This window comes from Motacilla alba, chromosome 2 (genome assembly GCF_015832195.1).
Source record: "Motacilla alba alba isolate MOTALB_02 chromosome 2, Motacilla_alba_V1.0_pri, whole genome shotgun sequence".
Taxonomy (NCBI): Eukaryota; Metazoa; Chordata; class Aves; order Passeriformes; family Motacillidae; genus Motacilla; species Motacilla alba.
Window position 1 is genome coordinate 132,252,138 of NC_052017.1, and position 25,775 is coordinate 132,277,912.

The following is a 25,775-nucleotide window of genomic DNA, read 5'->3' on the forward strand; positions in this document are numbered from 1 at the left end:
TGATCTTTTTGTAATTTTCAGGGAACACAACTAGTAAGCAATTGCTTCCACAGTTCTTTAGATAAGCCACCAAAATATTTTATAATAAATCCAACCCTACAAATAGCATTTCTTGAGGACAGTACATACATTTATAGAAGGTGTTTGACCTTGTTCTGTTTGACCTGGATTCCTACAATGTAGTTGCTTTCAGCAAACTAGGAAAATGTTAAAAAAATAGCATACCTGGGAGTCTCTTGCTTTGTCTTAATATTTAGCATTGAGATGGGAATTCAAGTGCTGTTCCTTTAATAGGAATTTTATTCACTTATACCTGGTGAAGCAAATCAATGAGTGTCAATTAAAATTTAAACAAACAGCAAAACAACTGGGGGATGTTGTCAATGTCAGGGTAGTAAACTTGTTTTCTACAGTTCAGGATGTGTCTAGATTGCCATCAATTATTTTATTTGTATAATCCAATTATGAGAAACTGAGGACAGCCTCCCCATACCATAAGAATTTATGGATTTCTCACCTCAGTTCTTTGTGTCTGTTTTCATTCTCCCATTTAAACATTTATCTTAAAGAAAGAAAATTAGGACAGAAGCATATTGAGGCAGCTTGGATGGGATGGTGATCCAGTGTTTTGTTGCAGATTTTTTTTGCATAGGTGCCTAATATCCCAATGTCTTCTTTGGGGTAATTTGTAATTGACTACAGATGGTTGAGGTTTTAAAGTGCTTTTCTTGGTATAGGCTGATTTTATCAATGACAGTAACAGGTTTTTTTATATACTATGCAATATTTGCAAAAATGTCAATTTGTTGTTAATGGCTTAGAAGCCTCCTGGCTTCTAAGCAGGTATTATTTCTTCTACAAGAGCTACTTCTAAGAGGAGTACTTACACAAGAATATTTATAAATGTGAGTGAAAGTAGATGAAACAGATGTTCCAAATCAGTTGCTCTTTTTTGAATATGTATTCTAGAGTTTGTTTATATTTTTGTATCTCCAAGTCACCCAACTGTTGTTTTGCCTTTCTCTGCATTCTCAATGACTTTTCAGTTTTATTCAACTGTTTTTGTGAAAGTAACCAGTAGTTCATCTGAAATGTAATGAACATTAACTCATTTTTATTATCCAACTTCTCAAGAGCAGTCATGAATTATTATTTAATGGACATTTATTTTTCTGCCAAATCTTACATTCATAAAAATGTTGAAGGAAGTTGTTTTGTCTGCTTTAGTGTTTATAGATAGAAAATTCTATAGTCACCAAGTCTTTAAAAAATATCCTTAGCAATTATTTCAACACATTTTATTGGGTTTTGCCAATTACATGAATTTGTATATTAGACATTTATTATTATTACTACCATTACACTTTCTTTTAGAGTTTGCTTTATAGTATTTCAGTAATGTCTTTTTAGAGTAAAGTGTAAATAGGAAAAGCTCACTCTACCGCTTGAAAATACTTTAAAAGGATGTACTGCAAAGGATGATTTTAGGGGAAGGCTGACCAGGTGTCCACCACAGACCTTGGCAGGTCTCTGCCATCATGGAGTGCCTGTGGGCCTGCCTGTGGCTTACAAGAGAGGGGTCTGTCTGTCTTGGCAGCTCACCTTCTTGTTAATCTGTAAAACATCACAGGGAGGGGACAAAATTTGGCATGTGGCCAGAGAAACATGATGAGCAACTAAATACACATTTTGGAACATGACCTGAATGAGACATCTAAAAGATATCAGAGCCTAGAGAAGCTGCCCTGGGCATCTTTTATAGCTGGTAAAGAGGAAAAAAGGGATTTATATTCTTCTAAAATAAGTTCCTATGGTGTTACATGAAACATGCTTTATTATATTATAGTTATCTAGAAATCAAGTTATTGGGCAAATTGTAAAAATAGCTGTAAAAACTCACTGCTTTGGTGTAGATTGAGTGATGATGGTTCCATCCCTGAATGCTAAAGTTCCAACTGGTTTTCATTCCTCAGCAAAGTGTGGGCTGGTTTTAATGTCTTATTATTATCCTTTACAATCATCAGCTCAAGGAAATACAAGAGGGGTGTGAAGTGTATTTCACTCTACACACTTTCTTCATGAAGTTTAAGTTCACTTCAAACCATCATCCTGTCTGCAAAGTTTGTTAGATCAAACCCTAAACATTATTTAACCATTATTTTGAGACAATTCCTTTTTTTTATTTGAAAGAAAACTGAATGCACCTCAAGCCCTACATTATCATTATTGTTCAAAGAACCAGTAAGGAAATAACAACCATGTGTAAGGTTTGATAGCACTTTTGCACTGTCATGAACTATAGTGGAATAAGTTACTGATGCTTCAAAAGATTGCTACAGTAGCTAGTACCTCTTTTTAATCATGCCCAGTGCTTTAATTTCTTAGCATTTTAGGGAAAGTTACCAGTTGCTATCTACTCAATGAATGTAACATACTGGATAAAAGAAAAAATGGTAACATTAAATAGTGTTGAGGAAGATATGGAAGTAAGACTGGAAAAAAGCCCCACAATTTTGTGATGCAGCTATAAGCAAATCCTCTAAGGATTGAATTTAGAAAAGGTACACTCATGTTTGCTAAGGAGGCAGATGTGCTTTAGAGAAATACAGCTTGCCTAAAGTGGAGAAGAGATGGAGGATTTGCCTGTGGCTTGCAGGACCAGCTCCTCAAGAGATGCTGGGACACTGGGTAGAAGCAATGGGCACAAGCTCACACACAGAAGCCTTGCACTGAACATCAGCAAACAGTTTTTCACTGTGAGGGCGAGTGAGTATTGATGAGTGAGATTTCCCAGGGAGGCTGAGTCTCCATCCTTGGAGATACTCAAAGCCGTCTGGTCCCCAGTCGGGCAGCTGGCTCTAGTGACCCTGGCTCATGACTTAGGGACCCCTTCCCAGCTCAGCCTTTTTCTGGTCCAGTGGTTCATTCCCCTTTTTACAGACCCCACCCGAGAGCAGACTCTCTCCCGTAGGCTGCAGGTGTGTCCTGCCGGCCAGGAGCGGGGGCAGCGCTGACCAGCCCCGCTCTCCGCGGGGCCGCTGCTGCGTCCTCCGGTCCGTGCCGAGCCACGGAGCCGCCCCTTCTACGGCCTCCCCCGCCTCCAGCATCCCTGCGAGCCCCCGGCCGGCCCCGGCGCGCCCCTCCCGCCTGCTGCCGCGCAGCGGCCGCTCGCCAGCCCGGCGGGAACCGGGCGGAGAACAAAGTCTGCGGGCGGTGCCTGCGGGACGTCCCGCCGCTACCGGCCGGCGCCGTGCCCCGGTCCTGCCTCCGGCGCGTTCGGTATTTACGGCCGCCGCGGCCGGGCCGTCCCGCCCGCGAGTCTCGCACGACGGCGCCGTCCCGCTCCGCCCGCCCCGGAGCCCCGCGCCGCCGGCCGACGGCTCGCCCCGCTGGTAGGCGGCTCCGTGCTGGCTGCGGCGGCCCGCCCCGCCGAGAGCAGCGGCGGCGGCAGCGGGGCAGAGCCGGGCACAGCCGGGCAGAGCGGGGCAGAGCCGAGCTCCGCGGCGCGCAGCCCGCCCAGCGCTCCCCGCCGCCCTCAGCCCCCGCCGCCAAGACGCCGCGCTTCTTGTACCGCGCCAAAGGCGGGTGCCGCTCGGCCAAGATGGGCCGGCAGACGGCGGCCGGCGGGCGCGCCATGCAGCGGTCGCAGAGCCGGAGCAGCCTCTCCGCCTCCTTCGAGGCGCTGGCGATCTACTTTCCCTGCATGAACTCCCTGGAGGAGGAGGACGGAGGTGAGGGGCCGGGGCACGGTGGCCGCAGGTGTGCGCGGGGAGCGCGGGCGCTCCGGGGACGGGCCGGGCTCGGCGGCGGCCGCCCGCCGGGAAGGGCCGGGGGTCGGCGCTGGGCGAGGAGCTGCGTGGGGGACGCGAGTGATGGAGAGTGGCTTGGGCTCAGAGAGGGGGTAGCACCGTGCTTGTAGCTGGAGAGTGAGGTGGGATTTAACCGATTATGTTTATCGTCGCATTGGGAATGAAGTTGCTAGCTGAACTTTAGTTATGTTGGGGGGAGAAATAAAGGATAGAGCGTCTTTCCGTTCTTTCCGTTTTCTGCTCATTCATACGAAAAACAAACCACACTTCCTCGCAGGTGCTTTTCTGACAATCTGCGGGCTTGTTCAGGTATCTTTTGCCTGTCATTACACCATAATTCGTGTAGAACACCAGAGCTGAGCAATTAAATACTGGCTCCAAGTACCCTTTCCTTAGAGGCAGCGGTGTAGGTGGAAGGCTAACAAGAGAAATGCAGTGGATTTTCTGTTTAGCTATGCCCCCCAAAAAGATTTGCTGTTTGGAATGTGCAAATGTACATAGATAGTTAAGCATGGCACCAAACTGTGTCCAGGATGGAACTTGTATTTCATGAGTTTGTTTTGAGTATACTGGTTTCATAAAGAAAGTAATCTGTAGTGTTTAAATCAGAATGAACTGATGGACTTTCCCTTGTTTTATCAGAACTAATTGAAGATTTTTAATTTCATTAAGATTAATGGAGCAAATTGCACCTTCAATAGGTTTGAACACTATAAAACAGAGAAACCAGTGTCCAGTGCTGCTACACAAACATGTATCAGCTGTGTGTGTACACCATTCATGATCTGTTTAAAATATCTGCATACTCATTTATCACCTTCCACATTTCAGCCTGAGAGTTCAGAGGGTAATGTGTATCCCTAGCCTTTGTGTGTTTTGATTTATCTTTTCATGTGCAACAGTCTCTAATTTTTTTTCTCCAAAGCATCTCTCATTTCTGAGTGAATCCCAAGGCACGGTCCCTCACCTTTTCCCTGCTCTTACTCTGGGGCTGGCCAGCTTGTCCCTTTCAGTGGAAAAGAAGTGGCTGCCCCCTGGGGCAAACTCTGCTGTCTTTCAGTACTCTCATCTGCTCCCTGCCTTGAACAATGAAGTGAACTGCAAAATATTGCCAGTAGACTGCAGGGTAGGCTTCAGATGGCATTTTTAATACTATTGATGTGCTAAAAAACACTATGGCTGAAAGCACACACTGAAAATATCATAAATTATCCTAAACATGTTTAGGTATTCTTTAAAGATTATTTTTTTTTATCATTCATGAAGCCTTTTCTTTTCAGCCCTGATTTTTAGATACAATAATTGCATTAATCCTGTGTGAAATCAGAGTATTGATCTGTTTTGTTCTACTTGGTTTTCTTTACTTCTCTAGGAAGCATTTAATTTATTCCTTGGTAGAATCTGTGTTTGCTTAAAACTGTTCACTGGTTGAAAAAAAATACAAAGTACATGGAAGTCAGTAGAGAAATATCTGTAAATTTGAGGATAATTGTAATGATTTATTTATTTTGTGCTGGCAAATTATTCAAAGAGAAGTGTTAAAAGATTGTATAATGATGAACATGTCACATATTGGTTGATTTATGTTATTTGATCCTATTTAGATGTAGGCTGCACTTGAAAATGCACTTCATTAATTCCCATGAAAAAAATAGAAATGGAACTGCTATGCAGTTTTATGGATTTGAGTTTCTGCTACCTCAATTTAGACATACCAGGTTACAGAGGGAATGGCAGGCATGACAGAAAAGATCATTTCCCAAGTGTTCTTTGTGGGATTAGAAAGAAAAAACTGTGATTTGTTCTCTGGATGGCAAGTCACCTGTGCACTCAAATTGGAATTTGTTGTCTTATAAGTGCTTATGCAATTATATTAACGTAATGTAATTAAAGTGTTTGTGCTACATGCACTCCCATGTTCACATACAAATGTTCTTTTACAGTTTAATCTGAAAAAGGTGTCAAACCCACTTCATAAGTTAACTGTCCTCACGATGTTGTTATTTCTGCATGTAGTGGATAGCTTAAAAAAAGATAACCTGTTGCAAGTGTGCTTTTGTTTGATTTTTTTTTTTTGGTTTTTTTTTTACATTTCATACTCGTATTTTTAATACAAATACAAAATCTAGAAAATCTGACCTGTTAAGGCATTTATTTGAGATACTCTATTGAAGACTTTTTTTATTAACTGCTGAAGTGGATATACTAGTCCAGAGGTGTATCTTTTGGTATGAAAGAATATGAGTACTATCAATTTCAGAAGTAATTTGGTAGCAAGTAACTCAATACGACAATTTAATAATTTCTGAAGCTATTTTTGAGCATGATGATTAAGAAGATCCCTTTACGTGTTGGCTGGTTGATGAAGGACACCTCTTAAGCCCTGGCACCCAAGCTGTGATGTACTGAAGAAGTAGGCTGTGGAAAGGCTGCTGTTTGCTGTTTTCGGTAGCCATGAATTTCAGTCATAAACTCATCAAGGTTGGAAGGGACCTTCAAGAACGTCCAGTCCAGCTGTCCACCCAGCACTGTCACTGTAACCCCTGAACCCCATCACCCAGAGCCAGACCCAGACACCTCTTGGACACCTTCAGGGATGGTGACTTCACCATCTCCCTGGCAACCCATTCCAATGCCTGACCACCCTAACAGTGAATTTTTGTTTCTAGTATCTAATCTGAATCTCCCCTGTCTCAGTTTAAGACCATTTTCTCACATCCTCTCACTGCAGGCATGGCAGAAGAGACTGAACCTCGCCTCACTACAGCCTCCTGTCAGGTGCATGTAGAGAGTGATGAGGTCCCCCCTGAGTCTCCTCCAGGCTAAACAAGCCCAGCTCCCTCAGCTATTTCTCATAAGATGTGTTTTTTAGAGCATTGTTGCCTTTCTCTGGACACCCTCCAGCACCTCAGTGTCCTTGGAGGACCCAAAACTGAACACAGTACTCGAAGTGTGGCCTCACCAATGCAGAGTGCAGGGGAATTTGTCATGGCTAGGCCTAAACTTGCCATGGTTGGCCAGGTTTGCCGTACAGGGAGCTGCTGTTTAAAATAGCATTTCTTACTTGGTGAATCCTTCAAGTTTATGCACATTCATTACTTAAGAGTTTATTATTCTTAGCCACATCTAGTAAAAGATGTTAGAAAAAATTCTTTCCGTCATCCATTTCCTTCTGGCATGTCTGCATGTGTACACACAGGACTAACATGGTGCCAGAGAAAAATATTTATGTTTTCAAAGTATGGAGGATTTTAGAGATGTCTTTTGCATCATTTTATTTTGTAAGATTCATTGATGATAAAATGAATGGCCTGAATACTGAAGTGAGAATTGGTGTCAAATACCACTTAGAACAGACTTAAATTATATGGAAATTGTTGAAGAGGTATGGGGACAGAGTACAAATCAGTATGTGTATGAATGCTCTTGAAGCATTCGTATTTTTTTCTGAAATCTTGGCTTTATTGAAATTAAAGAAATTTTGTGATTGCCAAAAGATAAGAGAATTTCCACTTAAAATGTGTGTGATATCCTTTTAGATGTCTGTGTAGTCATAGTGCAAAGTCTCATGCATGTGATATATTCACAAGTAGTGCATGAGTGTAGTAAACTTTCCTGTGAACAACTGAGCGAATGAATTCTTATGTACAAGAAGCTTACTGGAGAAGAAGTAGAGTTATCCAGCATGCAGGGAAAAGAAAAGAGGCTTAGGTCACATGATGTGATCACTAGAAAGCCTATGTCTGTTTTTATGAGTGGGACTGGTAACTTGGTGCTTCCTCAAATTATTACACTGTGTATTGTTTGCTGTAATAAATTTTCACCATTATTTCCTTTTTATACTTCACTTCTGATTTGCATTTACACTGAGGTGTTGTTATGAACAGTTGAATAGCACATTGCCAGGAGTGCAGCTGTGGAGCTGCTGGTCGTGACAAGGTCTGTATGCAGAACTATGCCCACCAAAAGGGAGTATATTTCAATTTAATACCTTCCTTTGCCGAAGTTTTTGGGTGGTAGTGAATCTTTGAGATTGAAGGGGAAAGCCAAATGCTTTGCAGGTGCTGAAGACAATTCAAGAGATAATTTATGATAATTTAAGACATAAATTAATTCAGAAAGAACTGGAAAGCATCTTGGTCTCCCAGTATGTTAGAAAAACAAAAGGCAATTAAAAAAAAGCCACAGAATGTTCTTCAGTCCAAGACAATCATGCCAAAAATAGCAAAAATTAGTTACGTTACAGTTTTGCATATTGATGTCTACTGAAAGAAGTATCTGAGTGTTGCTGCAGGAGTTCAGCAGGAATAGAAGCACATTGTACTCTCCTGTCACCTGGCTGATAATTAGCTGGGAAACTTGCTGGAGGGGTTGTTGGATCCCACATAGGTGTCAGCGGGAGTGCTGCCCCTGAGTGAAGACTCAGGACTTTTTTAAAGGTATGCTGAGCTGCTCAGTTGAGCACTAGTAATGGCTGCAGTGGCATTTCTCACTGATTAATCACTGCACATTGGTACAGCTGGAATAAAACTCAGCAGTTCCTGGATTCTGTTCCTGTGGTTAGACCGCCAGATCACAGTGTCCCTCTGGAGGTCCCAGTAGACAATAACAAGCAGACAATAATTTGACCAGAAATAGAAAATGGGGGAAGTAGTAACAATAAATTCATTAGCACAGTAATTACTAAAGTGAAGAGAATCCTGTGCATGAAGTAGTTATCCTTTAAAATTACCATCTTAAAAGGAATAAAGTAATATAGGAGTATCAGGCTATGAAGAAAACGAAAATAACTACATCATCTTGGGGGAATTGGCCTACATTTTGGCCTTGGTGGTAAAGATGACCTTGTTTATGTGGAATGTTCATAGGCAGAGCCAAGGAAAGATATGAAAGAAGGGTATAATGCCCTGTGACAGGTTATCCTGTAAGAGATGAAGCTTTAAACATCTTGGCTCGATTGATACTAATGCACCAGAGATGCACATTGCTTGCAGTGGTGGGGTCACTCAACATGGAGGATGAAAAGCACTCTGAATACTCAATAATAATTGTTCCATAAGAATCTGCATGACATTTAAGTTTATAGTTGATAATTTTTTCTGTTTGCTGTTAGGGCGCAGTTCAAGGGCTAACTTGGGTCAGCCTTTCCATCATGGTGGTGGGTCTGTCCCATTTCTGCAGCTCCATGGGCTGAGTTCAAGGGTGGAGGCAGTATAGCAGGCATTTCAAGCAAGTCACAAGTGTTTTTACCAGTTATACTCAGGTACTATACTAATGAAGTGGCTGTAGATGCCAAAATTGATAAGACCATTAAAAAAATAAGCATAGAAAAAGCTGTACTGTTGCAGGCAAAGTAAAGAGTGTGACAAAAAAAAAAATCACGTGTTCTGGAAAGGGGGGAAGAGGAAAGAAGTGGAAGAAACTGCAGAAGGATTGGCATTCAAAGCACAACATACTTCAACCTGAGTTAGAAATGCCCAGTAGATCTTTAAAGCTGTATTTCTCTTATAGTTGTGTTTCTCTTCTGAGCTGCTGGTTACACTGCAGCATGTACCTGAGTAGCTGACAGATAACTCAGATATGGCTGTAGCAGCAGCAGTGAAGCCACAGTGTATGATAGGTTGCATCTCTGGTGGTACCTACATAAATGTGTAAAAACCTGTCTCATATCTATATGCTGTAATTGTCATTTTTCAATGTCAAGGTCAAGAATGTAGTCAGAACAGCAGTGCACTGTGTTGTCATTGTTTCGGTTTGGAGACATAAAAGTTTAAAAGCTGTAGTTTGAAAATAGGTCATTACAGTGTGAAATTTGCTCCGTTTTTTGTGAACTGTGGTTATTTAAATAGTGGTATTTGCATAGGATCATTGTTCATCTTAGACAAAGCAATGGAGGAAGAGCTGTTTCTAATTAGTGTAATCTCAGTAGCCATCCAAGTTCTTGGCACCATCTACCTCATTAAGCCTTAATAGTGGGTGTTGAATTGCTTCAACACATTTGCTACATCATTCAAAAATGCTGCCCAGATCTGTCTGATAGTGTATGCAATGACCCTTGCTACAATAAAAAATAATAGAAGTTGGGATAAAGAATAGTGTTACTGCCATTATTCCATATTTAGAAAGTATCTCCCACTTCATATAATGCAAAAAAAAAAAAAGGCAATTCTAAGCTTCTCAGTATATGTAATCTCTGCTGCTTAAGCATTTTTAATCTGCTCTTGACACTACATGAAATAATGGTTATTAAAAAATACATAAGAATGGTATACATCCAGAAAATTTAATGTCCATGTAAACATAAAAATAATTTACCTCTTAAAACTGCAGAAATGATTTCTGTTTACTTTGAATGATCATCCTTTGTCATTGGCAAAATCAGAGACTGGATGTGAAGAGTCCTTGTGATGAAGATGTACACCTATCTAGTTGTATATCTATATTCTTTATATAAATGGTATACAAAATTAGAATGTAATTCCACAAAATTACTTTCAACGTTTTTTCAGGATTTTAATAGGTTGGGGATGAGACTGATTTCCCACTGCCTTGCACTTTTTGTAGTTATATAGATTGTTGTACAGGATGTACAAAGTGGATATAAAATGCTACCATTCTGTTTTGACACATGCACAAAATATGCACAAATTATTATTGACCTATCAAATTTGAATGATAAGAACATTTATCTGTGTCGAGATCATAACTGGTCTAAATGGGGGCTCCTGAAGATGTGTTCATTCAGGTCACTTGGTACGTGGGAGCTACAGCTGTGGGCTACAAAGACATGTGCTTTTTGTTGTTGTATCTCTGTGTTCAGGTTTACAGCAGGTAAATGGCTTTTGGCAGGTAAATCCTCAGACCACACCTAGAAAACTGATGGCCTTATCAGTAACAGAGACCTCTGCACTGGTGCTGGAAGGGCCTGAGTGGCTGTGTGCAGTTCTACTCCTGATCTGCATCTCACTGCCAAGATCTGTAATCAGCACCTGAAAAACAAAGGCTCCAACCAGACCTGCATAGCCTGTTTGTTGTTATATAATCAGAGCCAGATAACCAAAGAGAAGTGGAAATTACATCAGCACTAACCCTTCTCTTCCTTACAGCTGTGGTTAATTAGTTTTGATTCCCTGGGACAGCCTCTCTTAACAGGGGTAAATTCTTTGTCAAGGGAACGGCCAAGCATCAGACCTCTGGGCTCTATATACTGTATATATACACAATGATTCTGATGCTGTATATACTTATTTGGGATTACCAGGAGTGTTAGCACAGATACTGAAAACAAACTGTAGGGTGTTCAAGATGGTTATGCATCCTTTTTATATGTAGCATGTGATTCTGAATAATAATACCGGGGTTACTAAAGTTTTAGGAACATTAAGTACTTATTGTACTTAATGCATGCAGGAAAACAGCTCTTTGTTTACAATTCAGTCCTGTAAAAATATTTCAAAAACCTTTTTGGGGACATAAAACCATGAGTTGAAGATCCTTAAGTGATGGGTGCCACACACAGACAAAACCGGTTTCTCTTTTCTGATGCTCTTAACAATTTGCTGAAGGATCATTCAAGACTGGAGAATGGACATCAGAGCAACAGTGAAATTACAGTGGCAGATGTAATAAAGATGTGGGAGAGAATAAGGAGCAGGTGCTTGCCTTAAACCACAGCATTGCTCAGAAGCCACATGGTAAACTGGCTTCACATCACCTGGCCACACCAAGGCACAGAGTTGGCTGAACATACGACCAGCCTTGCCATGGCAGGGAAGTAGAATGCAGTCAAAGGATGCTGCAATCTGGCCAGGAACAAATGAGATTCATGATGCTTCTTGAGTCCTGTAGGAAATTCATCAAGAATGGCATGCCAAATCTTCTATACCAGCCCTTGACCAGAAGTGTAAGCAATAGTTTTGCAGTTGATTATTGTTGATTATTTAATTCAGTTCTCTCTTTTACATTTTCTTAGGTGCTGTCTTGATTAACCATGCCTCCATTATGGCCAGAGGAAGAAACAAAAAGAGTAGGACAAGAGTGAAAAAGTGTTTCTTGACCAAAAATGAAAAACTAGTGAGGCCTCCCAAGAAATTTAAAAATGCGTGGGGCAGACTGGCACTCTCAGCCCAGACTCTCTCACACTTCCCAAACCTGGGTGCTCCCATACTGAAAAGCTTTCTTGCTGAAGGCAGCCCTGCTTGGGCATATCAGGGTAGGCCATTCCTGTCCCAGTCAAAATGTATCAGTATTTTACATTCAGATATTCATGGAAGCAGGAACTAGAATGCAGATCTTCCTTTCTTCCTTACAAGTAAGAGAAAGACCTTGGTAACAGTTTCCCCTTGGCTCTGAAATGCTCTTTGGGTTTCAGAAATGCTGACAGCATGCACTGTGAAAATGTCCATTGGAGGGACTGTAACACAAAACTTCATAAACTGATTGTTAGCGCTGGGCTATGAGAATCAGTGAGATGAGCTCAAACTCGAGTGGCAATGGAATCAGTGTTTCCCAAATCCTGCTTAAATTAATAGATCCTAAACCATGTCTTCTGCTTGGGGTCTGTGGATAACAAAGAAATAACTTGCCTGTACTTCCTAGTGCTTCAAAAAGAGCTAAATGCCTTGTTCAGTGCAAACAAAACTTGGGTCACTCCAGAAACGGATCTGTGCAGCTGCAAGGAAATTTGAGACCTACCCTGTCCCCCTTTTCTTCTGTAGATTCAAATTTTCTTAGACTGTCTTTTATCTAGCCAGTTGTTAACATATCTGGAGCAGGTAACTAGGTATGTAAATTATTTCAGTCTTAAAAAATGGACGCTTAAAGGCAGCTTATTCTCTTTGTGGATCCAGCTCCTGAGTTGAGATGACAATGCTGAAGGAGTTTTTATGCAGCTTTTCCGATGAGGTGGGTAGAGCAGACAAGAGCCACCTCAAGCACTTAAGTGTGTTTCTGAAGCCACAGCTGCTCTGTACTCCCTACAAGTCCTACCAAGAGATCACATACCAGCTGGGGACTGGCATAGCCAGCCTGCCTGTGCCTGTGCCTTGTCTTCTCTTGGCTCTGTGCCTGCTGGGGAGCAGTTGTAGGAAGCTCCTGCCAACAGCAAGCTGAGAGCTCTCACTCTCATCACCAGCAGCGGATTTCATCAGGCTAGATCCCAGATAACGGAAGGTAATCTGTTGCATTACCTGCAGTTTTTGACTTCTCCTCATCTGCTATTGAAGACTGTATCAGTAGTTTTGCATCCCTAATTTGTGAGTGATTTGCACTCCAAGTTGTGGGAACAAATAATTCTGTGTGTAACTTAGAAAATGTGGCCTGTGGAGTCTATTTGCAGTAACCATATTAGTTAAATTACCAGTGTGATTAACCGTAAGAATGAGTGTGCTTTCATAAATACCAGTGCAATTATTTCTGGTAATTTATTCCACTCCTTACAATATGGCTGCAAGAATCTGAGCTAGTGTTTTTCAGATAATATATTCCATATTTTGTTGAGGGACTTGAGAGAAATTTCTTTTTGCTAGGGCAATTAGCTTATACTAATTTGGAGAACATTTTCAATGTTATTTTCTGGAGTTTAGGAAATTATGAGTAAAATTATTTTGATTGTAGGTACTCAGCAACGTAAAAACAAAGTACACTTCTAAGCTCTCACTTCCGTATCTTTTCATTTGTTAAGATTAAAACAGCATAACATGAGTGTGTAAGTATATATACTTAAGAATTCTAAAACCAACCCCCATTTTTACAGTGACACCAGTTAGATAGTTATTTCTGAGTGAGTGGTACATTCCCAAGTTACTTGTGTAGCTAGAGGTTAGTATTGCCTTAGTTGGGTTCATTCAGCTGTATGCTCGTATTGACAAATATATTTTCTGAAATTATCAGTCTTGACAGAAAAAGAACAACTTTAAATCATATTTTTTATTTGTTCCTTTTGATTTGGGTAATGGAATCAGTAGTATGGAATGCAGCTACATGAGTAGTTGAATTATCACAAGAGAGGAGATTTCAGTTTCCAAGTAGGAATGAGGAAAACAGTTTGGCTTTAGTGGAGTGATATGATCTTCAATCAGATGCTCTATCAGCTACAACTTGGAAGTATGGCACCAAAGGCTGCTTCTTTAAGATGAGCAGCTATTTTGTGGTTTCATTGCTGCTTGAAACCCTTATAACTTTTTAATGCTGAATTTATAAAACATAAATTATGGATAACACAAATACTATCTTTGCTTTTAAATTGTTTGAGGAATTGTAGGATTATTTTTGATTTATTAACATTTTTACAGGGACAAATACATTGCTAGTATTGGGGGCAATCAAGCGGGGATATTTCTCGTGTATTGTTATGTATTAGTTTAGCCGAGTTTCATCTGAAAGGATACTCATGTCAAAAGTAGTGGCTCAGGAGTCACACCACCCACATCTGGGTCTTCTGTTAATTTATTCCAAGTTGCCATTTTGCTGTTAAAATCTTCAATTCTTACTTCAAGAAGCATCATCATCATGATTAGGAGCTTTATTGATGAAAGGTCAGATCTTTCTCTTTGGAGACCATTCAAGAGCACTGCCTGTTTCTATTGAAAATTGGGAAATAGTTATTCTCATAACCTCCTTTCAGCCTTTCTTAAATTCTGTGTTAGGGTCAAAATAATTACTGTTTACTGCTCATACTTATACAGAAGTTGGATATACAACACATCTATCTTTCATTCTGTATCAAAGTTGTATCTTTGTGTGCCTGTTGTCATGTGAACCAGACCACTTATTTCAGTTAAAATGAATGTGGGAAAGTAAAACTGCTTTAAATTAAGGTTTAGAGGGATGCTGTAAACATGTGTGTCTCTATGAAGACTTGAATGGCAGTTGCATGAGTTCTGCCTTGATTTCTCAGTAAATTGATGTGCAATGGTCATGTTCATTTTTTTATTCTGTTCTTCTACGAGGAAGGCATACAGACTTACAATTCTAGTTCAGAAAATAAATCTGCCTTATATACTCCTTCACATGTTACATAATCGATCATATATTTCTCCCAGACTCCCAAATCTTTGAAAGATGTATGAAGATACTGAAGAATCATGCAAGATGGAGATGTTCTTTTAAATTTGCATTAGGGACTTCATATTTACAAGAATGAATTGAGAAATGACCATCATTCAATGAAGCTGAATGAAAATGAATGCTGACTCATCAAAATAGTTCTTAGAACAGAAGAGTAATGTCCTGTGGGGCTTCAGAGGTGTATGCCTTTCACATATTACTACAGTGCAGTGTGCCTTTTCTACAAAATTACAGCACGATATTTTCCTGGCAGTTTGTGGGAACAGTGGCACTTTGTATTTTAGAACGACTCTGAACCACTGTTAGAAGTCAGCTGCCAGCTTTCATTTGTTGAATACAAATAATAAACCAGGAGGCACTTGGAATGGTGCAACCCAAAAGAAATTAAATTGTTGATTTCTGACCTTCATTTTTTACATGTTGTAGTAGCCTGATACCTTTTTTATTTGCATTTCTTAAATCAGGTATTGATGGGCATTTTTGGGAGTAATTTTGATGCAATAAAATTTATTTTTTCATTTTCCTGTGTACCGAATTAATTTGTGTAGCTGAAGTTCTAGAGGAAAATTTTTGCTTCCATTACTATTACTATTTGTATGCACTGATTCAAAGTGATGGTCTTAAGGAATATGTAGAAGGCTTTTAATAAGCAATATGAATTGAACTACTCATGATACTGCTGTAGAAATACCTCACTGCTGCTAAATTTTGCAGAGTTATTAATCTTTCTTGACAACGAGGCAATGGTTTTCAAGGTATTTTTGGTGTCTGGTTCCCACATCACTACATTTTCCATGTTCTTTATTGACCTAATATTCCTCCTGACTGAGGGGCCTGGGAGACTTCAACCCACGCTGCAGCCTGTAGGAGAGTGACAATGAGTGCACACATGGAAGTTGAGTTCTCTCTCCCATTCCCTGCCCAAGGGTGCAGATCTGCTTACTCTGAGCCAGTTCCTGTGCTCACACATTCCCCCTGGGATGTGATAGTCCTCATCCCAGGACAATCTTCTCCTTTTGCTCATTTCCTTTTTCAAATCCCTAAAGCTTCACCATCCTCACAGGTCCAGAAGTTCTTCTGACCTCTAGCACACGACGAGGCAGAGAAGGTGTAAAGGGTACCAGATACTGCAGACAACTGTACCAGGAAGTTGAGTCCATTGATATCCTAAGATATTGGATATTACTCTACCCTCATTGTATCAGTATATAAGAATTGTTATTATTGCAGTGTGTTTAAGCTTTTTTTCTTTTGTAATATCGGTATATTACACATCACTCAGAGGTGTATAGAACAGATTAGAAGAAATAAGTATGCAGAATTCCTTGCCCCATTGCAAGGAACAGCATTTAAAATCAGAAATTACATGGAGTGGCTACCTTATTCCTGAAAGAAAAACTGACGCTTCATTCCTAGTCATTTCATCCAGTTGAGGTCTTGATCAAAATTCCTACACTAAAATGCTATTATATTGTTTGAGTATTTTTCCCCTTGTCTAATACCCAGACATCTGTCACTGTGCTGGTTTTACAAGTAAAATTAAACTATGCAAATGGATAGAAAAATTGTTATTCTAGAAGGTGATAATAAAGTTTCTTATTTTGCATAAAAAAACTGTGTATTTTAAATATAAATTTAAATTTATCAACTAGTGAATAGAGAAGAAAGCATGGGAAGGCTTCTTGATTTTTAGTTTACTATCCTCACTAATGGATATCTGTAACTTGATTTAGGAGATAATGACCAAATGCTTTTAAAACAATAATCCATCTGAATTAGAACATTTCTCTTCAGGTTTTGACATCATGGTAACATTTTAATTGAATTCCTAAGAGGGATTTATTCATCCAGGGAAAATATATTTTAAACACGCTAGACTATGGATTGTTTAAATGTGGTTACCTCCGTGGGCAGACTTGTGTTGTCTGACCTTGGAAAGCACATGGTGACAGAACTAAGATCCTGTTAAGAGATTTATGATGCCGTTTTCCTGTTACTAAAAAATTGATGCATTTTAAATGGAAGTTTTGTTACAGGTCATTAATTTGTGTCTCTGACTGTTTGTGCTGCATGGAGCAGGGGTGTGCACGGTTGCCCAGCTGCGACAGCACAGTGGCATGGGGGCTTCTCTTTTGTCTCCAACAGAAGCAGGGGGCAAGAAGCTGCGGAGCACCGTCCAGAGGAGCACGGAGACAGGGCTGGCCGTGGAGATGAGGAACTGGATGACTCGCCAGGCAAGCCGGGAGTCAACAGATGGGAGCATGAACAGCTACAGCTCTGAGGGAAAGTAAGCAGCATTTACAGCTGTGGTTTCCTGATGTTTCTCCATTAAGCTGGGCGGCGTTTCTCCATGAAACTGGTTGTTAGAGAGAGGCACAGTGAATCTTGTAGGTCCTGTTCAATCAGAATTCCCTTCACAAGCTAGTGTCATTGATGGGTTAAACCTAAGTCTTCCCCTGTGACTGAAAAGAGTCTCCCACTGTCGGTGCTGGAAGGAGGAGGATCATTTCTGCTGTGCCATGAGAAGGGCGCATGGTGGGTCAGATCATCATCATGAGGTGTGTCAGGAGGGGAAGCAGGTGCAGTACACCCAGTAAAACACAGATATGGACAAGTTCTCTTCCAAAAACTCCTGGTGTTCATCAGTGCTATGCAGAGCAAGGCATTTCCAGAGCATTTCCAGATCACTGGGCTCGAGAGTTTTTCAAAGATTCTGCCACTTTTAACCTGAAGAAATTATCTGGGCACAAGTACAAGTCTGTCATGTATCATGGTTATCATAACATCATAAAAGCCCAAGTTAAATACTTCTGAGTGATTTATCTGAGACATTGCCCAGAAAAGTCTTATTGAGGGTTGATTTATTAGTGGTGTTCACAGCACTGGACTATCCATCTGCGCTGCACAATATGTATGATGTTTCCAAGTTGGTGCACTATATGCATTTGAAATGGACATTTCTTAATGATTGGTCATTACAAATTTCATTAGTTCTGGTTGCTCGGTAATGGGTAACAGATAATTTATGGCAAGCATTTTAATTTTAAATTAGTTTGGTCATTTGCCACAAGAGATTTCAGTTCTGTTATTGAATAGACGTCATTCTCAAAGACATTTTCAACAAAATATTTTGAATGAATGGTGATTTTGAAAATAGCAACCAATATTTGGTCTAATGTCATCATTTCACTGTGTACACTTGTACATTTAGCCATTGAATTCACAGCAACTGAGAAGTGTGAGCAATTTAACCTTCATGTAACTAAATCAGTGGTAAGGGCATGTGTTAGTATCTTTATGAACTGTTCTCATATCAGCACTAATTAACAGTGGTCTTTAATGCATTAGAAAAGGAGAACATGATGGAAGAATACAAATTTGGGAATTATTGAGGAGAGTGCTTTCTTTACCTGTTTGTTTATATGCTGGAGGCTAAATTGCTGCTTGTTGAACACTGCGGGATTTCAAAAATTACAGTAATTGTTCTGTAAGTTCCTTACAGTACCACCAAGCCCACAAACATTAAGTGCAACACATCTAGAAAACAAAAAACAAACCCAAGCCAAAACAAAAGAGAAAACAAACAAACAAATGAAAAACATAAACAAATAAACAAAGGGCAAATTTAAGTGTATCTTTGTTTGGTTTCTTTTTCAATATTATTTCTAGTTTGATCTTCCCTGGTGTGAGGCTGGCTGCAGACAGCCAATTCAGTGATTTTCTGGATGGACTTGGTCCCGCCCAGCTTGTAGGACGACAGACATTGGCAACGCCATCAATGGGTAAGTGTTTATGTCCTCTAGATATGATATATTCTATTTGGTCAGGTAATTAGAACATAAAATTTATCTGGAGTCCCTTTAAATATGGATTTCTCTTCTGGTTTTGAACAAGTCACTTAAGACCAAAGCTGTAACCTCAGCCAAAGTTGAATGTAATCATGGATGCTTATGAAGACATGCAAAAGTAGAAAGTTTTTTTGAAAAGTTCAGCCTTTTACCTCTTCTTCAGTTTTCCATCTTTAAACTGGGGCTATTGAGACCAAACTTTTCTCTGAATCATTTGGATAATATTGTATAAAAGTTGGTAATTTAGGTGCAAAATATTTGTTATTATTGTGTTAACAGGCTTGTATACTCACAAGTTACCTTTTCATAACTTGTCTTTAACTAGAGGCATGGTGAAGAGATTTCAAGCACTTTTAGCTGCTTTGTATCAATTCCCTTGCTGCCTTTTTTTTAATATGAAACTCTTAGGAAATAGAAATTAATTTGAAGTAATGGGAAATGGGAGAGAAGGTGTTATTTCAGAGGTTTTAAATTGTTTACTAACATAAACACCAGTGAAGAGGGTAAATATTAAATTACATAGTAGTGTTAAAATCCAGATCATACTTATTGATGAAAAACAGATGATACAAGTCACCACATATTCATCCTAGAAATTTTTTCAAAATTCCATATATTTAAGTAGTTCTGAATTACAATGCTGGGATTTCTTTTTGTTATCTAGGTGATATTCAGGTGGGAATGATGGATAAGAAAGGACAACTGGAAGTAGAAATAATCCGAGCCCGTGGCCTTGTTGTAAAACCAGGTTCAAAGACACTGCCAGGTAAGGAAGAAAAACCATAGTAACAATCTTAGCACAGGGCCAGGGGTTGGACTTGGTGAACTTAATGGGTCCATTCCAATTCAGTATATTCTATGATTCTGAGAATAACATTCTACCAAAAAGGTCTGTGGCTTTTCTGTTCAGCTTTGACAACTCTTAACAAGTTCAAGTCTCAGTAGGTTATAATGTTGTATGCTGAAATGCATACTGTATTGAAATGGAACACCAGAAATCAGCTCTACTTCAGGAGGAAATTAAAAATCAGGCTGCCGGAAGACCCAAAAGTATTTTTGGTAGTAGCAAAGGCATCCTTAGTTATGGGGTAAGAAGAAAAGTATATACTGAAGATTTTATATAGGAGTCTCAGGAATGAAGAGGGAATCCAGAGATGTGGAATAGGTATCTACTCAAAAAGTAGACCAATATTTGATACTTACTCCTTATTTTATAATCTGATGTCCTGTAACGCTATGTGAAAAGGACAATATAATGATATTTTTAGCAAGCTCTTCTGACAAAATAGAAATTGTGTCAGAGTCCTTTCTTCACTGATTTTCACCTTGTAGATAATTTTAAATTATTAACAATTTGGAGCATTGATCCAGATTTCACCAAAGTCATTGCAAGTCTTGCATTTACTTAATAGGCCTATTTTGCATATTGTACAGTATAGGGATGCTATATATAAGAACACTTGATTTGTTCAGGTCAAAATCTGAATTCTTTCATGGTAAAAGAGACATACAAAAAGAAGTCAAGAAAAAAAAATACACCCCAGGAGAACAGTAAATAAAATGCATGGATGCTTTGTATGGGAATAATTGTTAATATTGCTTGTGGAAATTTGTTCTTATAAGCTGTATATCCTTTAAAAGCAGATTTTAATATGGTGATAGAAAGTGTGTGTGTTACAGAAAAAAACCCTGGACTTCTTCTTTACCTACTGTTCTCTCTTTTCATTCTTCTAAGCACCATATGTAAAGGTGTATCTATTAGAAAATGGAGTCTGCATAGCCAAAAAGAAAACAAAAGTAGCAAGAAAAACGCTGGAACCACTTTATCAGCAACTTCTATCATTTGAAGAAAGTCCCCAAGGGAAAGTTTTACAGGTAATTTGCATAAATATTCCTCTGAACCTGAAAATGTCACTGTATAGTTTTCACTGAACAAGTTTCAAATTTCTTTCAGGCTTCATTTGGCAATAAATGCTCATATTTTATTTACTTGCTGAGTAGATAAACACAACAGTAATAGCGATTTATGCAAGTAGAAACTGAGTATGCAGGTAGAAGGGAGCAAAAGTGAGTTATAGATTATTTTGCTTCTGCAGTTATGTATGGGCTCCTCTCACTGGGCTTTCCCTGGTATCATGGGTAACAGTTGTTTGTGCCCAGATCATTTCTGTCACTGCATCATGATTAGGATGCACAGAACTAAACTATGTCAGCAGTTGGATATTTCATTCCTTACTGTAATTAAATAAGCAGAGATTTTTGACAAATCAGGTTAAAGCTTTTGACGTTTTCCCTAAAATTTTTCTGTTTTCCTGTGTTTCTTTACCTAACAGATAATTGTTTGGGGAGACTATGGACGTATGGATCACAAATCCTTTATGGGAGTGGCACAGATACTTTTAGATGAACTGGACCTGTCCAACATGGTGATTGGGTGGTTCAAACTTTTCCCTCCTTCTTCCCTAGTAGACCCAACCTTAGCTCCTCTCACTAGAAGAGCTTCCCAATCATCTCTGGAAAGTTCAACAGGACCTTCGTACGCTCGCTCATAGCAGCTGTGAAACTGTTGTCATAGCAACCAGCGTTACAAAAAAATAAAATTACAGGTCGCAAACCCTGGTAACACTGCATGCTTAATGTTGTGTCTTCTGAGCCTGTTTCTAGGGCTGCAATGCGATCCTGTGTTCTCAAGGAAGTTGCACACATTGTGCCCTACGGAAGGCCCTCAGGTGATGGACTGAAATCATGAAGAACTGATAGGTTTGGAGTTCAGGGACTCAGTTTTGGTCCAATCTGAAGCCATGGACTAAACTAAAAAAAAAAAAATCAATCTGTTTCATGCAACAAAAGTCCTTTTCAATGGCATATCTGTTTTGTTGCTCCCTTTTCTTTATTTATCTGCCCTCCCCTCCTGAAGTTTGGTTACGCCACAGAAGCGGAGTTACCCTCCCACGGAGCCACGTTACAAGTCAGTGGATTAGCAGACATTGGAAGAAAAGAAGGATCTAAGGATGCTGGAAAAGTCAACTGACACTTGCAGCAGTTGCTTGAGATCTGAAAACTCTTCATATTGAAAAGGTTCAAGACTTAAAGTGGCGGGCTTCGTACCTCCAGCTGTTCACACAGTGAAACCCCAGACATGATGGACTCTGAAAAATAAAGTTCTGTGGATATACTGTACTGTATGAAATTAAGAAACTTTTTTGCATGGACACAGATTTAGCTGAACACTTAAATTATTTTCTTGGGGCTGCAACTTGCAAAAAAAAAAAAAAAAAGAATAAATCAGCCATTTTCAACAGTTTATATTATTTTTAAAGATAAATTTCACTAGTGCATGGTTTTAAAGGGAAGAGAATGCAACAGGGTGATACAAAGACACACCACGTTTATCATTCTTTAAACCAGTCATGGTCTGTGTTTTTGCAGACTTATATTAAAAATAATTTCTAGCAAATATTTAAAATTCTGTTTATGTGACAAGAAATAAGTGTAATATATTAAATTTATTTAAATGTAAAAGGTACAAGCCTTGTAAAGTTCAACATAATGTGCAAATTGTACACTTCTTTTACCTCCTTCTTTCTCTGTCTCTCCTCCCAATCTCCCTTCTTCCTTTTGCTCTTTTCCCCCTCTACCTCCCAGGATGATCAGCATATTCTAAAATGGCTACCTTTTGACTTATTACTGTCTTATGCCCCATATTTGGTTCAGGGTTGCAGATTGTTCTGCATTTCTGAATTATTTGAGAAAAATATTGTTTAAGAGCTTACTTTTTTTCAAGCATGTTGAAAAGGATTTTGCAACATGGCTTGGGAGTACATTAATGTAATTCAGCATGTATTTGATAAAGACGATATTTGAACTTTTGCAATTTATTGTACAGTGCATGGTAACTTATTTTCATTTTTTCTCACCTTCAAATTGAATTCTACAGCAAAATACTGGAATCATGTGGCCATTGTAAGATGTCTTCAATAAATTTGTGTTCAGCACCAGCATCTTTCATTCAAAGACTGAACTATTCTTTCTTGAAGGTTTTTGGAAAGAAGAAGAATTAAGTACTTAATTGATTTTTAGGAAACAAATTTAAGCACTTTTATTTGCACTAAACCAAATTGATTGCTACATTTTTGAAATAACAGAAGCAACAAAGGTTACAAATCCATACAGTTCTTCTGCTGTAAAGTTCAATTTTCATAAATTACATTTGCGTTGCAAAAGACATAATTAGACAATATCAGTCTGGAAAGTATCAGTCTTTGGTTGGTAAAATAGCCTTAAAGAAAGCTTATCAGTACCACTCTGTCAGGTATTTGACACCATTACCAGAACCTCGCTGCAGTTAATGGATCTTCAGAACCCTGGGTTTTGTAGCAGACAGTAACTACCATTGGGTGGTGCTGCAAGTTCAAGCTTCTCATTAAGTTTCGTTATTTAAAGGGAATGTAACTGGCTAACATTTAATAACAAAATATCCTTTTCTTTTTTTTCTTTTTCCTGGGTCTTTGTATGCCTTTAATATCTACGTAAGGTTTAGTATTGAAATCTTGCAATAATTTTTGAAGTATGTTACATTTACTTTTATGGCCACACAGAATTATTCTGATTTTATTTGAAGATCTGTTGAATTTTCCCATTTACAAATTGTACATGCCTCGTAAGAGGGAAGAAGTAATAACAGTATCACTTATAATGCCTTTTACTTTGTGCAATATCATAGAAAATGAGATTGTGTCTTGTCTGCAGAGTTTATATAATGGATTATTGTTAAGTTAATAGACAGACTGGTAAAATTATATTTATTGAAATAATTTAGACACCTGTCTACCAGCAGCAAATAAATACTACTAACATGCAGTCTACAATATCCCCTAGGATATTAAACAAAAATACATAACCATTTTCCTGACACTGTGAGATGTGCTCACACATTCTTGTATGCGTAGTCCTCTATAAATTATTTCAAATTTTAAAATCAAGGACATGACGCATGGAAGGTTTGTACATAACTGTCATTATGCAGTATTTATTTTAAAAAAAATTAATGTATTTTTTTTAATTTTCACACGTCTGCAATTCTACTTATGGTTTAGTCATGTAAATAGTACTATTCCAGTGATCACTGCTGTCTTGTAAATAGTACGTTTTAAAAAGTTAAAAGGAATTACAGTTGGGGAAAAAAAGGGCAGATTAGGCCTGTAATGAACACCAACTAATGTAAATCAAACTCATTCTGGTGATGGTATTTAACACTTTAAATAAAACATTTTCTTTACAGAATTTTGTGTGCAGAATTTTGTTGCTTTTCTCTAAGATGGTCAGCAACATCCTTCCACACCCTTCGGTGGAGCTGGTGCAAGAAGCTCATGCAGCTGGAGAGCAAGCATGCCTTTCTTCTCCCACAGGGCTGCAGGTGAAATGCCAGTGTCAAGGTGCCACTGTCACTGCCAGGCTCAAGAGCAATGGGAGCCGGGTGTGCCTGTCACCCAGCCAGGCCCTGGGCTCTGCGCTCTGGCCACCCTCGGGCTCCCATATGCCCAGTGCATGGCTCCCAGGATGGAGCTGGCTCCAAGCTGCCAGCTCTGGTTGCCAGGACATGCTCCAGCTCTGATATAACCAGCGCACTAAATGTGCTGAGACATGAGGAGGTCCCATCAGCTGCTGTGGAGTGGCTGCACTATCCAGTTAGACTTCCACCCTATCCCTAGATACCACCTAATATTAGCTGCCTTTTTTCTTCATGAGCAGGGTACAAATGAGGACAGAATGCCCACCTGACAGTGGTGCCTGCAAGGGCTCATGCAGCCTCTGCAGAAGGGAGCAGTGGTCCAACAACTCTACAGTGATTAGAGGGGTGGGTGGAGATGGAAGAGTAGAGAATTTCTCTACCTGATCTCTCAGAGGGAGCATCACCACAAGCAGTGGTGACTGGGCAAAACTTGAGCACTTATGACTTGGAAATTTACTGAAGAGTGAGAGGCTGGCTGGCAGTTTGCACAGCAAAGTGTGTGTATTTATTTCCAGATATGAGGTGAAAGAAAAGCACTGCAGTACTGTCATGAGACAAAACTACCAAAAAAGCAAGCAAATGTATTGTGGGCCGAGAGTAGTTGTGGGAACTGTGCAGATAGGAACTCCATTTGTTGCAGTGCATCTGCAAGTGGGTTGCTGGAGAAACAGATCCAGGTTTCTGGTGTGTTAAACCCTAATACCCCAGTAGGTCCCTCTTCTGCTGACGCTGACATTGCTGTTTCTAGTGTGTCAGGCAAGTCTCTGGCTGGGAACTGGACCATGGGGGCAGGTGAGGCTGCCCCATGCCCTGAAGCACATCACCTCCAGCCCTGTGGTGGGGTGGACAGCAAAACACCTCCTCCCCAGCTGAACATGAGACTGTGTCTGTCTTTGGAACTTGTTAGAAATGTACACCATTACACTCAGCAAATCCTTGAAAAGACCCTTTGTACAGACCAAGAAAGCTACAACATATACTTTTCTAAAGGGTCCTATTCTCTGAGACAATTTCTTAGGATTGCTTGCTGTTTCCCCTCTCCAATTTCTTCTTGTCTATGTCCACTTAATCTCAAACCAAACAAAACTAGATCATTTTAATACTAACAGTACCACCTTACTCATGACTACTAAACATTGGCTCAGATGGCTGATTCATCTGATTATGCTGAGAACAGTTTGTGCCAATAAAAAATACAGTAAAACACCATGGTGCTCTAACTGTGGGGCTTTTCTGTTTCCGTGCCTTTACTTCAGATTTACAAGGCTCAAGTAGCATGATGGCCTAGCAGTAATAATCAGGCACCATGTTGAGGGTGAGCATGGGGCCAGCGCCTCCTAACCAGCACTCCATTGCATTCTCGCAGTTTCCCACTACTATCAAATATCTGCTCACAACTGTTTAATACTTAAAGTGTAATAGTTTTTATATAGAGGTTTAATATGGCATAAAATATAACAAAGCAATAGATTTCATGGCTTCGTCACAAAGCTAGATAATGCTGTGTGGGAGTCTAGAACAGTTTGTACTTCTTCCCTT

At 39.6% G+C, this 25,775-nt stretch overlaps 1 protein-coding gene across 50 annotated transcripts in view; it reads left to right on the forward strand.

Moving 5' to 3' along the window:
- Positions 1 to 24,007, forward strand: part of RIMS2 (regulating synaptic membrane exocytosis 2) — a 456,016-nt gene extending 432,009 nt beyond the window's left edge. For 48 of the 50 annotated variants that reach the window (XM_038164200.1, XM_038164243.1, XM_038164035.1 and 45 more), the window contains 5 exons: positions 17,022 to 17,163; positions 18,546 to 18,658; positions 19,389 to 19,490; positions 20,460 to 20,599; positions 21,058 to 21,276. In XM_038164200.1, coding sequence (XP_038020128.1) covers positions 17,022 to 17,163; positions 18,546 to 18,658; positions 19,389 to 19,490; positions 20,460 to 20,599; positions 21,058 to 21,276 — 716 coding nt within the window. Of the gene's footprint in view, positions 1 to 17,021; positions 17,164 to 18,545; positions 18,659 to 19,388; positions 19,491 to 20,459; positions 20,600 to 21,057 lie in introns of all 50 variants that reach the window. The other 2 variants (XM_038164450.1, XM_038164024.1) reach the window with 1 other exon arrangement.
- Positions 24,008 to 25,775: the final 1,768 nt, after the last annotated feature.